A 14,750-nucleotide genomic window follows, 5' to 3' on the forward strand; every position below is an offset into this window, starting at 1 on the left:
ATCCTTACTTTTTATTTCTTACTGTTTTCAATTTACAACTCTTCATTTACTTGTTTTATGACATTTCAGTTTCTTGTCCTTGATATTCGTCTAAGGTTGCTTTCTGTTGGTTTTTCATTGTTTATTTGTTGATATATTTCGCTTATTTGTGTATACACGGGAAGTTGCAAGACTGGAAGAGCTGACGAAAAAGCTAAGAGTAGTGAGGTGTTGAGTGGGATTCATAAGGTTCCTTCTACTTGTTCTACGATGAGCCGAGCCGAAAATGATCAGCACAAGGTATAACGTTTCGGCTGAATGATAGAGCTCGTGACTCACAAAGTTGAATCCGTGCTTGACTTTCGAAGGACTTGTGGCCAAAGGGGGAGATTGGGCGATACCGTATGAAGTTCTAGCGATTTGAGCGAGGTCGACCCCTAATACAGGCATAAGAGTTCAGGTCAATGCAGAACGCGGCATACAGAATCGGGAGTGGTAGGAGGTGCAATGTCAACGCTTGATGCCGGTGAGGTTCTGGAAAGGATATTGATGTAGATAAGAACATCATACTCACCAGCCTTGTGCCATCCACCTCTGTATAAAAGCGCCTCCTTCTTTTCCTCCTCACTATAACTGCTCATCCTTCTTTGACCTTGATTCGGTCTATCAAGGCTACCCGTAGATTCCGCAGGGGATCTAGCGATATTACCTTCAACATCGTTGTTCGCATTATTACCTCGAAGTTCACCAACACCATCATTCTCGTCATCGTCATTTCGACCTTTGGCTTGATCTTGACCTCGTTCTTCGTCAAGTTGGAAAATTTCTCCATTGGCATCTTCCATTCCTGAGATTTCATCTTGACCTTTAGTCTTCCATGATCCCCAATTATGGGCGCCGTCCCCTCCCTTATGGGAGAGCTCGGTCTTGGTCAGACCAGAGCGGGAGTGTCGGTCTTTGGAGACCGCAGCGGGGTTTTGGGCTCGCTGTGGGATGAAGAGGAAGGGTAATGATGACGAAGAGGAGGAAATGGATTGGTAATATGGGATACGTAGGAGGGTGTTGAAGTGTGACACACACCGAGATAAGACAACCAGGAGGAAGACAAGTATAGACGCAATAGTACGTGGGCCGAAGATAAGACACAGATAAGGAACAGTAACAGGGGGCATCATAAGAAGGGCAAATCATGATCATCTCGTCAGCTCATTGGTCTTCTTGGCAGTGAGTAGACACGACTGAAGTACTGACCTCTGTTCTAGTCATCTTGTCGAAGTGCTGTGATTGGTAACAACCGCTACTTTCAAAGTAGATATGAAGTGAGAAGGATGTGTTATTGCTTATGTGTATGAGTTATGGCAAGAGAAAGTGGGATGTGGAGAGGGGAAAGAAGAGATAGTCCAGCACGACTTGCGGTATATATACTCGTAGTGAGATAGGATAGGATGTGATATCACCTCACCCCATAGAGTATGCTAGTACCAGTCAACTGATCACGAGACATCTTGCCATACTACGAACTCGGAATCACTCGGTAACCTCATAACACATTACAACCCCAGATTGGCGTTCCTGGTGTCCTATCTAACCCCATGGGGGGTAATGCGGCATTTATCTTATCAGCGTATGTGGCTGCAGCATGATCACGCTATCATCTATGTGGGTAAGATGCATTGCATATCTATGTCTTATGCATCGTTATAGCTCATCATGATGCGATGACAATGGATGGTACCCAAATATATCCCGCAGTTCTACGGAATATAAAACAATGGCATCAGCAACAGCGCAATAAACTGCCTCGGGTTGAGAGTCCACTCACTTTCCTGTGTATCATGCGTCACTTCCGTAGGCATCACAACTGAATATTCTATGTACATGTCCCCCTGTGGTACATCCGAATATGCAGGCATCTGATGAACTCATGTTATAAATCAGCTTACGAATCAGCTTCGATGGAAAAAGGTCTGCTTTCATCAGCTGACTTACCCCTTCGCCCTCTATCACTTCCACTTCACCAGGTTGAGTAGTACCTTTTCTCCCTATGGGTATCGTTCTTCCATCAAGATGCGTCAAATTACGTTCGAAGCCGAGGAGCGCCTACATATTATGTCCAGTCAGCGAACTTCATATACAGTTGAGTATAGTGTGAGCATTCAAGCCCATGGATGGGAATGAAAGACATATACCATCTGAAGAACAGCTCCAGCAAGTTAGAAATTTGCCTCACTCACCTCAGCAACACCCAATACAACCCTCCCCGTGATACCTCCCTCCTTCCTCCCCCAACCACCTTGCCCTTCTTCCCTCCTACTTCTAACCCGCACAACCACGTCTCCAGCTTCCCATTCTGTACTTTCATCCGCTTCCCCGCTGAACACTTCTTCGAATCCTTCAGGTGCACCTGCAGGTATATGTACAGCCAGTGTATGATCTGTATCTATCACTTTGTTGGATTTACATAAGTGACATGGTCGGGTTATTCGTTTGCCTTTACCATTACAATGGTTACATCTGGACGAATAGTAGTTGAATTAGCATGAAACTCTCCTTCACCTGATGGCTCAATGACAATTATGAAGTGATAGCAATACCTGGGCAATGAAGGAACGATTTGACTTACTGCATCTGGACGTTCGTGAACATTCCAGGGAACACCTGATGTCTCTGAACAGTCATACCCCGACCCCCACAATGCTGACATTCATGTATATCCTTGTCCGACTCGGCTCCTGATCCATGACAATGCGTGCATATTATTTTACGCGGTATCTGGAACTATTGAATTGATCAAAGCACAGTTAGTCTCTCTAGTCTAGTATCGAAAGACACCGTATAATATGGTGTACCCACCTCAACGGTTCTCCCCGTGTACATATCCGCTAAAGAGACCTCTAAATTCGTTATTAATCCTGGACCCCTTTGTTCCTGTGGTGCACCTCCTATGAGATGTAAATAGTACCACAAATCAGCTATCAGTCCTGCTTAACGTCTCGCAAGGGGCTATGTTCATCATCATGCAGTATAAAACGCGTCCTTGTCCAGTGACCCAAAGTGAAGCTCGATTCGATGGGACAGTTGTACTCACCTCCGAAGAACCGGGCGAATGGATCTTGATTTCCAGCCTGTTTCTTTGCCTCGTGCTGCTTTAGCCCTTCCTCTCCATGTCTATCGTATATCCCTCTTTTCTCCGTATCTGACAGCACCTCATAAGCTATTGAGCGAGTAGTTGTATATAACTCAGTCAGCTCAAGGACAGATATGCGGCTCCCAACAGCTGACGTTTTATCTCACTAACCTTTCGATACTTCTATAAACCTCTCGTGAGCTGCTTCGTCAGGATTTATATCGGGGTGAAATTTCTTTGACAATCTCTAGACGAAGAGATATATAGTATATCAGCTACAGATATTCCTGCATGCGGGGAAGGTACAACTCACCCGATAAGCTTTCTTCAGATCAGCCTCGGAAGCATCCTTCTTCACTGTTTTACATACCTCATATCAGCCCAACAGATCAGGAAGGCAAACCAACAAGAGAAACTCGACTTACCTCCCAATACGCTATATAGCGATTCCGCAGCCAAACATCCCGACAGGAGCACCAACGACAGCACGAACAAGAGACTGGAGGGGAGCATTCCAGTGTAGATGGATATCCAGGACAGGGGAAAAACGACGAGCCAGACCAGGGAAGAAGACAATGATATACCGAATGGAATACTTGCGAACTCTCCGATTCACGAGTGCAAGCAAGTGGACGTGGAAGTGTCATGTTTATTTTGGATCCAAATTAGAGGATCGAAGGCGGAAGCAATTTTGGGTGGGGTGTTTCGGTGATCTCCGTCAAACCAATCATGCAGATGTAAATTGATCATCCGGTCATAGGACATATCCATCTCACAATCAACATCCTCAGACGTCATCTCCTCGCTATCAAACCTTCGTTCGAGTACAGCTTGATCATGATCCTGGGTGAACAGCGAGCCATCCCTAAGCTATAGCTATCTCACGAGAGGGACAAAGAATCATGTCATCCTCATCGTCTTCAACACCCCAACCGCCAGCACTACAAAGGTTCCAGAACTCCCGAGCCGAGTACGAAGCTTATCTGCCCCTCACTCAAAGAGTTCAGGAAGATTTGAGGAACGATGCTGAAGAATTGAGAGCTCAGGAAGGATGGGACGAGGAAGAATGGAATGGAGTAGAAGAGTGGACCAAGGATATGGACAGTATATTCAGGCATTTGAGGGTGCGTGTTAAACTACTGTTGTACACGTCCTCTTATCGACGTTGCATCTGCTGATATTATAGACTACTGGTAGAGACATCGATTCGACGAGACGAAGACACTCACATCCCTATTAAGTACTTTACAGCAACGTATCACCCTATCTCTCCATTCTCCTATCCCTTCTTTCCCCCCTTATACAGAATCTCCATTGTTCTTCATACTGCCTTTACCCGAGCACACCGATAGATTGGGACGCCCGATAGCGGTGTTGACGGTGAAAGAGGTTATAAGAGATACGAATGGGAAATTGGATGATTTGAAGAATTATGCGTGGTCGGCATTGGAAGTGGCCAGAAGGACGTTGAGGGATTATTGGGTGAAAGGGATTTGGACGAAGAAGCAGAATGTACATTTGGGGCAAGGTGGCGAGGGATTGTGTTTGATAGTCGATGCCAATGGTGCGGGTTATAGAAATATGGTGAGTCGCAAGTTGTACCTTTCAAGATACTTACGACTCATTCACTATGATATCGATTTATAGGAAGTCGAGCTCCTGCCAACGTTACTCTCAGTGGGTCACAACCATTTCCCAGGGATGATCGAAAGCGTCTACGTCGTCAATGCAGGATGGACCCATCGATCGATGTGGAACGTCATCAAGCGTGTTTTACCCAGATCAGCTTTGGAAAAAGTCGCATTCTTAGATAACAAAGAGAATCTGGAAGCTGTATTTGACCTCAACAAACTACCTCGAGGTAAGTGAGCAAGAGTAGATCTACTTTCTCCCTCGCGTCAATACTAATCTATCCATGTACTGCATCAACACAGCGTATGGTGGTAATCACTCGTATTCTTTCCCGTCTCTACATAATCCTATATACTCATATTACACCCATCACTCATCATTCGATCAGCCCTTTCTTGCCTCCCCTTCCCGAAATTCATCATACAGCTCAATCGCCGATATCTATTATTCCGCCCCTACCACTCCAGCGAGAAGTCGACGGAATAGCTCAGCAGTCAATCTCGGAGGCTGGAGATTCGGATCTGGATTGAGGATGACTAAATCTAGAGAGGCGAACTCGCCCCCTGAACCCGCTGAAGAAGAGGAGGAAGAAGAAGATGGTGATGTACCACAATTGGAAGTTGAAGAACCTACTCCGACTCACGATATATCGCCCGAGATGTACATACCAACTTTATCTCGGCGGAGCAGTTCCAGACGATCTACTCCGCTCATCAAAGGGAACGAAAGTGGAAGTCGGAGTGGGAGTAAGACACCCACACTCATCGCCAATGGAACCGGGGTTGGACAAAGTGCGATACAACGTATAAAATCATTATCGGATTTTCACCTGTATCTCTCACCGTCAAGGTTAGCCAACCTTGATTTGTTATCTGATTCTGATTCAGAATCGGACTCAGTGACGGAAGATCAAATGCACGAGGAAGAAAAGCCCAGAAAAGTATTGAGACCCGCTTTGTTCGAAGATCTGAATGAGAGATCATTGTCCGAAAGGCGATCTCGACCCCCTCTCAGGCTTTTAGGCGTAAAGAACGAAGAGGGCTTGAAGAACGCTAGGACGTATTCGGATAGATTGCAGAAACATCATGCCAAGGTCTTACAGTCTTATGGAGTCAGTACGCTTAGTAAATTGGGAGAAAGTCATACAGCTGGAGATGAGCAGCAAGATAGAGATACGATAAACTTAGTGAATGATCTGGATACAGGTCAAATAAGTCCTTCTACTCCTGGTGCATTAGAGCCCCCTTCTTTAGGTGAACATTATTCGGAAGAACCTGAAGGTCATGGTGGCCAGGTGGTAGGTGAATACGATACTTCGAATCCATGGTTTGGCTATCCAGCTGTCAAAGTTCCTTCTTCCTCACTTACTGGAGGTAAATCATATTCTATTCGACCTAAATATGCGAGGAACAGAAAGAGAGATTTAATCAAGACGTTGCTGTTCCTCTTCATGTTGAGATTGCAATCACTCCGGTATACCGTGGAAAGATACTTGGGACTAGATGTTCTGTTCGCTCCTGGGCCAAGTAATGGACGGTATATGGGTGGGATAGGACCACGAGAAGGTCTCTTATCTACTTCAGCGACTGGTATGGGAAAAGAGATGGTATTGAGGAAGGAAAAGGATTGGTGGTGGATGATCATAGGGTTCCTGCTGCTCAGAGGGAGCTGGTCGAGGTTGATTGTCACTTCTTTGGAGACGTTCGGTAGGGGTAAGGAAATTCTAGGCTGGTGAAGATTACAATATTTGTCTGAGACCAACATGAGGGAGACAGACAAAAGGCGGTGATCATCATAACGATACGATACCGTGATGGCTGTAAAAGAGGTACTCTATGCGGTTGAAGTAGAACGCGCAAGCTGCTTCTTGTGTTGGTTTGTAATGCGTTAGCTGTATATACATGTCTATGGTTGTACTGCACTGTATCTCACTATGTATAATGATGACTTCATTGATGAGGAAGATTAAGTGAAATATTTGATCGGATCGAATGCGAATGATAAACTGCCGTGTTCCTCTTCCTCGACCCTATTTCAAAACAATGAAGACAGATACGAGTCATCTCAAGATTTGAGAGGTTAATGATCCTGTGGGCTTGCTTTCATGTCACTCATCAATGACGAGATCGCACTATACAGTATACAGTGTACTGTGCAGGATCTCTTTGAGAGCAGTCGCTCACTTGGTCGAACGTGTAGCACTAGCAATAGCACTCTGTCTCAGCCTCAAGCAGGATCTCAAACGGACACTTCAGCCAGTACTGCCAATCAGACAGCTTCATCTACTGGTCGAAGTGGGATTATACCTAAAGAATTCCTATCACCGCCACCACGTAAAGGAAGCTCAAGGACAGGAGGGTTCAACATACTCGATTAGGAATTCAACGATGGCCGTTAGTCAGGTATTAACTCCGAAATTGGTATGCCTTCGGGTCGGGATTAGCTCGGGTAAACTGATCTTCTAGTACACGAAGCACAATTTTCTACTCGTTGAGAGAACCGTGGCACAGCTTTTGCTGATGAGTATGACTTGTTGCCGAACGGATGACCGGTTGTTCATTGTCGGTGAGCAATCAACCATCTGCTAGTGAAGCCTATGAGCGTAAAGAGGCTAAATTGTTCGATGCAAGAATGAACTCAAAGCTGCTTCTATGAGCCTGATCCTTTGATGACTATTGAGCAGGACGACCCATTTATCTCAGCGCAGCATACCAGATTTGCTTCTTCTCCCATATGAAAGAAAAGATGAGGCGGTTCCTTTTACAGAATCCTAGTAGGATTGATCAGAAGGCGAAATATGATAGGAATGACCTGATCGATTGTGCATGTATATATGCTCGTATACATGAGTTCTGGATGGTTGTTGACCTCGATATACTTCTGTCATTGCATTCCATCATTCACCACTTCTTGATAATATCTAGCATTCGAAATGACAGTCACAGGCGAAGGTCAAGGTCTCAGGCCTGAAGAGGACGACACAGCAATTATATGGGACATACCAGTGATAACAAAATCACCCCAGAGCAAACGGTCAGTCTTAGTTGTGAGGCATAATACTGCACTGTACTGAGCTAATGTAACCTCACTTATCATATCAGCACTGCCACCACGGCGTCAACCAAAGAGGGGGCTACAGCTGTATCAGCAATGGAGTCAGCGTATAGCAGACTGTCTGATCGGCTCAGTCGACTTGGGAGTAGTAAAGACGACGCCTCACAGTCTCAGACTGACCACTCGGGCAGCCAGAACTCTCGGGGATAAATCGGCCTCGATGGGAGCCCATACTGCATTATGTACAATATAGTGACCTTGACGGACAAAGTCCACGAGGTCCTTATGCCTTTTGAGATGATGAATCCTCTGGTTCCTTTTGAGATGATGAAACTGTCCCTTGAGAACCCGCTGTATGGTCATATGAGCTCATCCGTTATTTACTTGGGTTGTCTCCAGAGTGTTTCTTGAATTACCGCTAAGAGAAAGTACAGATGAAACGTCAATGACAATCGCTCACGGAACGATATGCCTTTGATCCTGATTGCTTGTGTCATTGCTTCTGCTAATTAGAAGAATATTTGTGTGCCTCTGAGAGATGCTCAGTAGATCTTCAACTGGGATCGTCAAGGCGTGACGGCAATGCCTAAATTGCATGACCCTCTTGAACCGAAGAACAAGGATGTCACCGATCTCCCATTATGTCTCGTTTGGTAGGTAAAAGGAGGATCCGTAAATTCAGTACCACAATGATCAGGCACCTTTCAGCTTTCCCCTATAGGAAGCGACCATCCCTTGTTTTTGGTTTCATTCGTGTCCAATCAGGATTTCCCGAGCACCAGGTGATCTCAATAGTTCTCCACACATATAAAAGCCTTAAAAATGAGCAGAAAAGAACTCTTCGTACAATGTATATCCCACTCGTTCAACTCCCTTTTCAACCTACCACAATCTTTTACAGTACTATATTTTCTTCAATCTTTTGAATAGAATTCATTTCCCATAACGACCAATATCGATCAACCTGGTGCCTCTTGGAGCGGTAACACGCGATTCATACACGATAGGGATGATAACCGGTATCAGACCACCGGTTCAAGTAGTCTTAAAACCACCATGTCGTCTTCGGCTTCCCGAACGGACAGGTGAGTTGCGTGTGATCAAGTCTCTCAGTCTATATATACAAGGATGGTATGCATTCTGACAGTCCGTGCCGAAGTGGTGCCGATTCTTACGCCATCGATGAGTCCCTCGCGAGATTTGATTCTGCTTATACGGCGTTATCGGAATCGATCGATCGATTGGAAGATTCATCTGACCATCAGACTGGAGGGTCATCGTATGGAGGTTGATCTAAGCCCTAATTCCTGGATCCACGCTGTGGGTCCATAGCCTGTTTAGGTTACAGGGTATGCCTTCCATGAATTTTGGAAGTCGTTCTGATGCTGCACGATCAGTGATGTTGGCAGTGGCACATTGGTATATCGATGCATGGTATTTGACGTTCTAAGGGTTCATATATCGTCAGCTGGCGCCTTCATTGTCATCTCTGAGCACATGTTTATCGAAGACAGGGGATATACCTCACCATTCCATAGCATAGAAACATCGCATGTAATCTGAAAGTATCCTTAATTTGACATCTTCTCATCAAGTTCGTCGAGTCTTCACGGAGTGTCGTATACTGTCATATGCTGTCATAACCTCGTACAGCATCCATCAGTCCTTGGGGATTAGGTCTTTCAGCAACCGCATCAACCTTGATACCCCTTTCTTCGAAGTACTTTTTCGTAGTTTCTCCAATAACAAATATCTTCCATCCTTTCCAATACCCATCCTCAAATCCATGTTCGTCGTCTTTCGGATTCTTCAAGTGAGGCAAGACGACCTCTGCGCCTGAAGGTGAGAAGAAGCATAACCATCCTTTCCCTTCTTGTCCATTCCCCTTCCCATCTCCATCCTCATCTGATTTCGGCTGGGGTCGTGGTCGTCGGCTTTCTCTAAATTTATTGATGTTCTCTCCAATATCCAATCTAGGCGTTGTTCTATAAACCATAAATTCCTCTACTATCCTTCCGCTATTCCTCAATTCATCTTGAAGTACCTCCGTTGACTTATCTCCTCTTACAAACAAATACTTTTTATAAGTTCCTTCTAATCTTGGTAGACGATCTATTATATGAGGAATTAGATGAACAGCCGATTTAGGTGGTACGTCTCCTTCGTATCCAACAGCATGCGGTATATATTCTGGTGGCATGGAGGATTCCGAAAGACGATCTGACGATGCATTTCCAACTGTGAATAAGGGAACCTCGTCCCACCTGCCTTTTCCTTTACCCTTCGGACTTGCTACAGTACCAATACGAGATTGGGTGACTGCTCTCACCCATCCTTCAGCCCCTCTACGGGAGGTTATAATCACCCCTTCCCAATGTTCAGATCCTCCTTCTAGTGATGGTACGAGGGAGCTCGTATCGTATGTCTCTTCTAGGACAGGTATGAAAGTGGGTTGATACGATTTTGATGAGAGTGACTGTGAGTATGGGTCAAGCGAAGAGGATGGAGAGGGAGTTTTGAACAGTATCACCGGTATAGGTCTTGTCATCTGGTTTTCGTCGTTCATATCTGTATCATCTGATCGTGTTTTCCTTCGGTCTGCTGTGTGATGAATTGTATTGATGGGTTGAGTTGATGAGAAATGTTCATCCAATAGAGGAATGCAAATGACATTTCACCCTTCGCAATATCGACGACCTCCACTTTTCTTGTCCACCACCCACTCCTCATACCAAATCACCGAATCACCCGTGTTCAACATAACATGAGATGCATGGACCAATAGACCTATCTTGATACCTGATACCTGATGATAACAATAAACACAAGTCATATGAGAGGAATACAATACAGTCTTAAATGGAAAGAGAAATCCAACATGATCGATTGAAGTGATGATGGGTATAAAAAGATGGGAGGGCGAAAAACGAAAATGAAACAATCGGAACGATGAGGTATATCAACATGTATATTATATTGTCCAAAATATATGTGTATGGAGTAGTAACAGGACCGCTTCGCTTGACATCAATGAATTGTTGCCTCGATTACTGATCATCGGATGGGTTTCATGATCTCCTTTTCTCTCTGTACCGCAGCTCTCGTCCCAGCAGCGACAGGTACACCATTCACGCCCGGTTTGTTATCGGTGGCTTTGTTCATGCCGTGCGACTTGATCTTGGCTAGTACGTCTCTACAACAAAATCGAATCCATCAGTTACATATCGACCACTGTCTGATAAGATCACGACTAACCTTGCATATTGTACTTTATGTACTACCCCTTCTATCCTCTTCTTATCTTTCGGATTGGCATCATCGCCTATCGGCTGCAGGAGACTTTCCAGACTCCACGTTCTCAAGATCGAATGTCGGTCAATTACCGAGACCACTAAACCATCCTGAGATAGTATCAATTTGGTGTGGTCATAGAAATTAAACTATATCAGGTAATCGTATTAGCTTGTTGTTCGGAGGAAAACGAGATACATGAAAAGCTCACTTGGAGAACATCATTACTCAATCTGAACAGAATGACATGTTTCATTCTTAGATATTTCACAATGAAAACCATTCCGGTCTTTAGATTCACATCATCGTATGTGTAAGGCTGCTCAAGGAACAGTTTATCAAGCATATAACTTTCAAAGTGTTTGAGCAGGTATACTTTGTTCTTGAGGTCAGATGGGTAGGCGTCTATGGAGTGAGATCGTCGAGTATGGTGAGATAGATCGTCAGAGGCTGTGGGTCGGATATCATCAAAATGCCTGCAAAGAGTGACATCAGTAAGAGCCCGAATCGAGTGAGAGCTGATCGCATGGAGAATACCGATACTCACTGTTTGCCAGGCGCCAGTACAAGCGAGGTCGAGTCATTGAAATGGACCGAGACGGTCCCATCGGTCATAGCGAACCCCATTCCGTATTTCGTGCAATAGTCCAACCAAGATACAACGAACACATTCGGTGGGGCTGGATTCGGGTCGATGTCTGCGAATGAGTCCCGATTAGCAGTTTCCTGCTTAGGTAATCTCGAGGACACGGTCGCAAGGCAGACTCCTTTACTTACGAGGCGTCCTGAATCCTTGCTCATTTTGCGACATTGCCAATCCATTCGCAAGATTCTGGCCAATTACGTCAAATAAGCTCGTCTTGAAATCCTTGGTTTTGCTAGATGTGAGGGCTGAAGCAGTTGCAGGCGGTCGGGGTAAAGTAGTAGCTGAGCCTAATGGAGCAGCTTTTTTGGGTGACACAGATGGTAATCGCTGTTCATGATGTTTATGTCGATGTCTTTCACCGGCCATTTCAGAGACGATCCTAGCCTTTTGATTTGCCAATCCCCGTTCTCTAACAGCGTTTTCATAACCTCTTTCCCTTTGAGGTTCCAAAACTTCCACTTCCTGCTCCTCGTCATCCTCTTCGCCAACTCTCTCCATAGGGCTAGCATGTCTTCTCGCTGAGGAAGGTCCGAGTCCGGCAACTCCGTATTGCTCTCTACCCAGTGCCGACTTTCTGGCGGGACTTAATGTAGACGCTGCACCTGCAGCAGATAATTTTCGTAGCAATGAAGGTTCCTTGATGGGCGCCGAAGCCTGCACCAAAGGTTGTCGAGCTGAAGTGAGCAAAGCAGAAATGGGACTGTCGGGTTGAACGGCGTTCTTGAAATCCCTTTCTTGTTGTAGAATACTAGGTCCAAGGGGTGCACGAGGTCGGGACACAACTTCTGGAGCCAAGGATGGTACGACACCAATTTTCGATTTCTGACACAGAGCTTGGAAGTTACGTCGAGATTGAGAGGTGGATATATGTCGATAGTCAGGAGCGAAATCGTTGGCTGAAGCTGGGATGTAGGCTGGGAAAGGTCCGTCGAGGAACCATTTATGGGAGAGGATTTTGTCGAGCGGTGGACGTTCGTCTAAAAAGGATAGATGTGATCAGCTGTAGTGAAGGTCGGGGACCAAGCCAGCCAACACACCCGGTTTAGGATTCAAAATGGAAGATATCAAATCCTGAGCTGAATGCGAGATCTCCTTGTCTGCAGGGAACTCGTATCTGTTCTCTCTGATCCGCTTGTATATGGTCTTGACGTCTTTGGTCTGGAAGGGCGGTTTCCCGATCAGAAGGGTGTACCTAAATATGATGGATTAGCTGGACTCGGATGAGTGGGCAATAGATCACACTGGACCACATACATGATCACTCCAATTGACCAAACATCCACTTCAAAACTATGTCCATTATCCTGATCGAACAGAACTTCAGGAGCGATATAGTTGGGTGTACCGCAGATCGTCCTGGAAGAGAACATCAGCAACTACCCTTTTTCCTCTAGAAACTTCCCTATTGCGCGAACTGGAATGGTCGAAGTAAACAATGTTCACACTCACTTTTTCCTATCCCCAGGATTCTCAATCAACGCCGCCAATCCAAAATCTCCCACTTTGACATTCATATCCGCATCCAAAAACAGATTACCCAATTTCAAATCACGATGAATCACATTCATCTGATGCATGTATTGACATGCCGCGATGAGTTGGACTAGGTAATACCTTGCTTCAGGCTCGGTATATCGTTTACGACGTCGGAGGAGATCCATCATGCTCTGTAAACCAATAATAAGGAATATCAGCATTCGCTCTAGGAGCGATAAAACTTGATCGAATCAAAGATAGAAAAGTGATCATATCAACAGGTTCAGACAGATGGAAACATTCCAAAATACCAATTTCACTCACCCCATTCTCACATAGCTCTAGAACCATGTATACGTTACTAGAATCTTCAAAACAATCTTCGAACCTTACGATATGGGGATGAACGAGTATTTGATGAAGTTTGATTTCCGCCCATAACTAAAATAACACAATGACAATCATCAGTATTCCTTGAGAATTCGAGATTGTTCAGCGAGACTTACCTTGGTTTTATTCTTCTTCGAAGTGATAGCATTTTTATTAATGACTTTGACAGCTTTCCTGCGGTTCTTGGCATCTTGAATTTCGTATACTCTAGCGAAACCACCCTATGTATATGCATCTTTCGTCAATTCTCGAATGTCCGTGATGAACGCATGATTGAAGCGTTTAAGATGTGTTGCTTATTTATATGCACTGCATACATGAAACTGAATGAGCTGGAATGTAACACTCACCTCACCCAAGAACCCAACCCTATCATACCTCGCTCCCTTCCCCTGATCTTGTATGATCAAAGGAGGTGAAGGTGGTACTTCCTTTTCCTTCTTCTTGACGGGGGTTCCAACCATATCGGCTACTCTATCAGAATCTGATATATGACAACCTTTCAAGATACAAGGAGAGGTATGGCTTTCGGACTATGAGCTGGGTCGATTGTGATGATATAACGTAATAATACTGATGAGACCAACTTGTTTGGATCGTTTTACAAGGAATGACCTGTGTTGCAAAGATCGATCCTCTTTGTGTTTAGGAGATACAAGGAGTATGACTGTGATGAAGACGAGTGATGTATATGACAATGAATGACTGATAGTTGGATATGGTCTGATGCGAGTCCGAGTGGAATGTAATCGAGTGCAAGTTGAGTGAGTGTGAGATTGGGATTGGGATTGGGGTTGTTGACATGAAAGTGCTTGTCCTCAAAAGTCACTCGCGTAACAACTGGGCTCCTGAGCATGCTTCCGGCATTACTGCGTCTGATTTGTGAATTCCCGTCAATGTGGCACTTTGCGCTCCCAGGTGATAAGGTGAGTTAGATAAAAATACATGCATGCATACTCGAGTAGAGTTTAAATCCTTTGTCGTTCATTTCTCTTTATTCTCATACAGGTTTACTAGATTGAAAAGAGAGTGTATGTGTGTATGTTACGGATGAATCGGGGAACTATCGTACAGCACTGCTGTGGTGGAAAACATGAACTTTGATTTAATGCTAATTGTAGTAGTTGAAAAGAGGAAGAAGGGAGTTATGGTGGA

The 14,750-nt window shown here is 44.9% G+C and overlaps 5 protein-coding genes across 5 annotated transcripts; 1 reads left to right on the forward strand and 4 right to left on the reverse strand.

The window, feature by feature from the left end:
• Positions 1–235: 235 nt before the first annotated feature.
• I203_105768 (uncharacterized protein) lies at positions 236–1,245 on the reverse strand (the record flags this gene model as incomplete). The annotated part of the gene is made up of 4 exons (XM_019144920.2): positions 236–244; positions 319–416; positions 554–965; positions 1,231–1,245. 4 exons carry the CDS (start codon positions 1,243–1,245, stop codon positions 236–238), a joined length of 534 nt encoding a protein of 177 aa, XP_019006255.2.
• Positions 1,246–1,677: 432 nt separating this feature from the next.
• Positions 1,678–3,619, reverse strand: I203_105769 (uncharacterized protein; the record flags this gene model as incomplete). The annotated part of the gene is made up of 10 exons (XM_019144921.1): positions 1,678–1,733; positions 1,802–1,892; positions 1,969–2,079; positions 2,214–2,493; positions 2,603–2,757; positions 2,833–2,921; positions 3,068–3,193; positions 3,278–3,353; positions 3,420–3,463; positions 3,532–3,619. 10 exons carry the CDS (start codon positions 3,617–3,619, stop codon positions 1,678–1,680), a joined length of 1,116 nt encoding a protein of 371 aa, XP_019006256.1.
• Positions 3,620–4,008: 389 nt separating this feature from the next.
• Positions 4,009–6,473, forward strand: I203_105770 (uncharacterized protein; the record flags this gene model as incomplete). Its single annotated transcript, XM_019144922.1, has 4 exons — positions 4,009–4,230; positions 4,304–4,690; positions 4,754–4,967; positions 5,041–6,473. The coding sequence occupies 4 exons, from the start codon at positions 4,009–4,011 to the stop codon at positions 6,471–6,473; spliced, it is 2,256 nt and encodes a 751-aa protein (XP_019006257.1).
• Positions 6,474–9,419: 2,946 nt separating this feature from the next.
• Positions 9,420–10,358, reverse strand: I203_105771 (uncharacterized protein; the record flags this gene model as incomplete). Its single annotated transcript, XM_019144923.1, has 1 exon — positions 9,420–10,358. One exon carries the CDS (start codon positions 10,356–10,358, stop codon positions 9,420–9,422), a length of 939 nt encoding a protein of 312 aa, XP_019006258.1.
• A 488-nt stretch (positions 10,359–10,846) lies between these two features.
• I203_105772 (uncharacterized protein) lies at positions 10,847–14,059 on the reverse strand (the record flags this gene model as incomplete). The annotated part of the gene is made up of 11 exons (XM_019144924.1): positions 10,847–10,985; positions 11,048–11,232; positions 11,295–11,559; positions 11,631–11,781; positions 11,861–12,706; positions 12,767–12,921; positions 12,984–13,085; positions 13,179–13,396; positions 13,530–13,646; positions 13,712–13,816; positions 13,946–14,059. 11 exons carry the CDS (start codon positions 14,057–14,059, stop codon positions 10,847–10,849), a joined length of 2,397 nt encoding a protein of 798 aa, XP_019006259.1.
• Between the last annotated feature and the right edge of the window lie 691 nt (positions 14,060–14,750).

The sequence above is a fragment of the Kwoniella mangroviensis genome (genome assembly GCF_000507465.2).
Source record: "Kwoniella mangroviensis CBS 8507 chromosome 1 map unlocalized Ctg02, whole genome shotgun sequence".
NCBI classification, from domain to species: Eukaryota; Fungi; Basidiomycota; class Tremellomycetes; order Tremellales; family Cryptococcaceae; genus Kwoniella; species Kwoniella mangrovensis.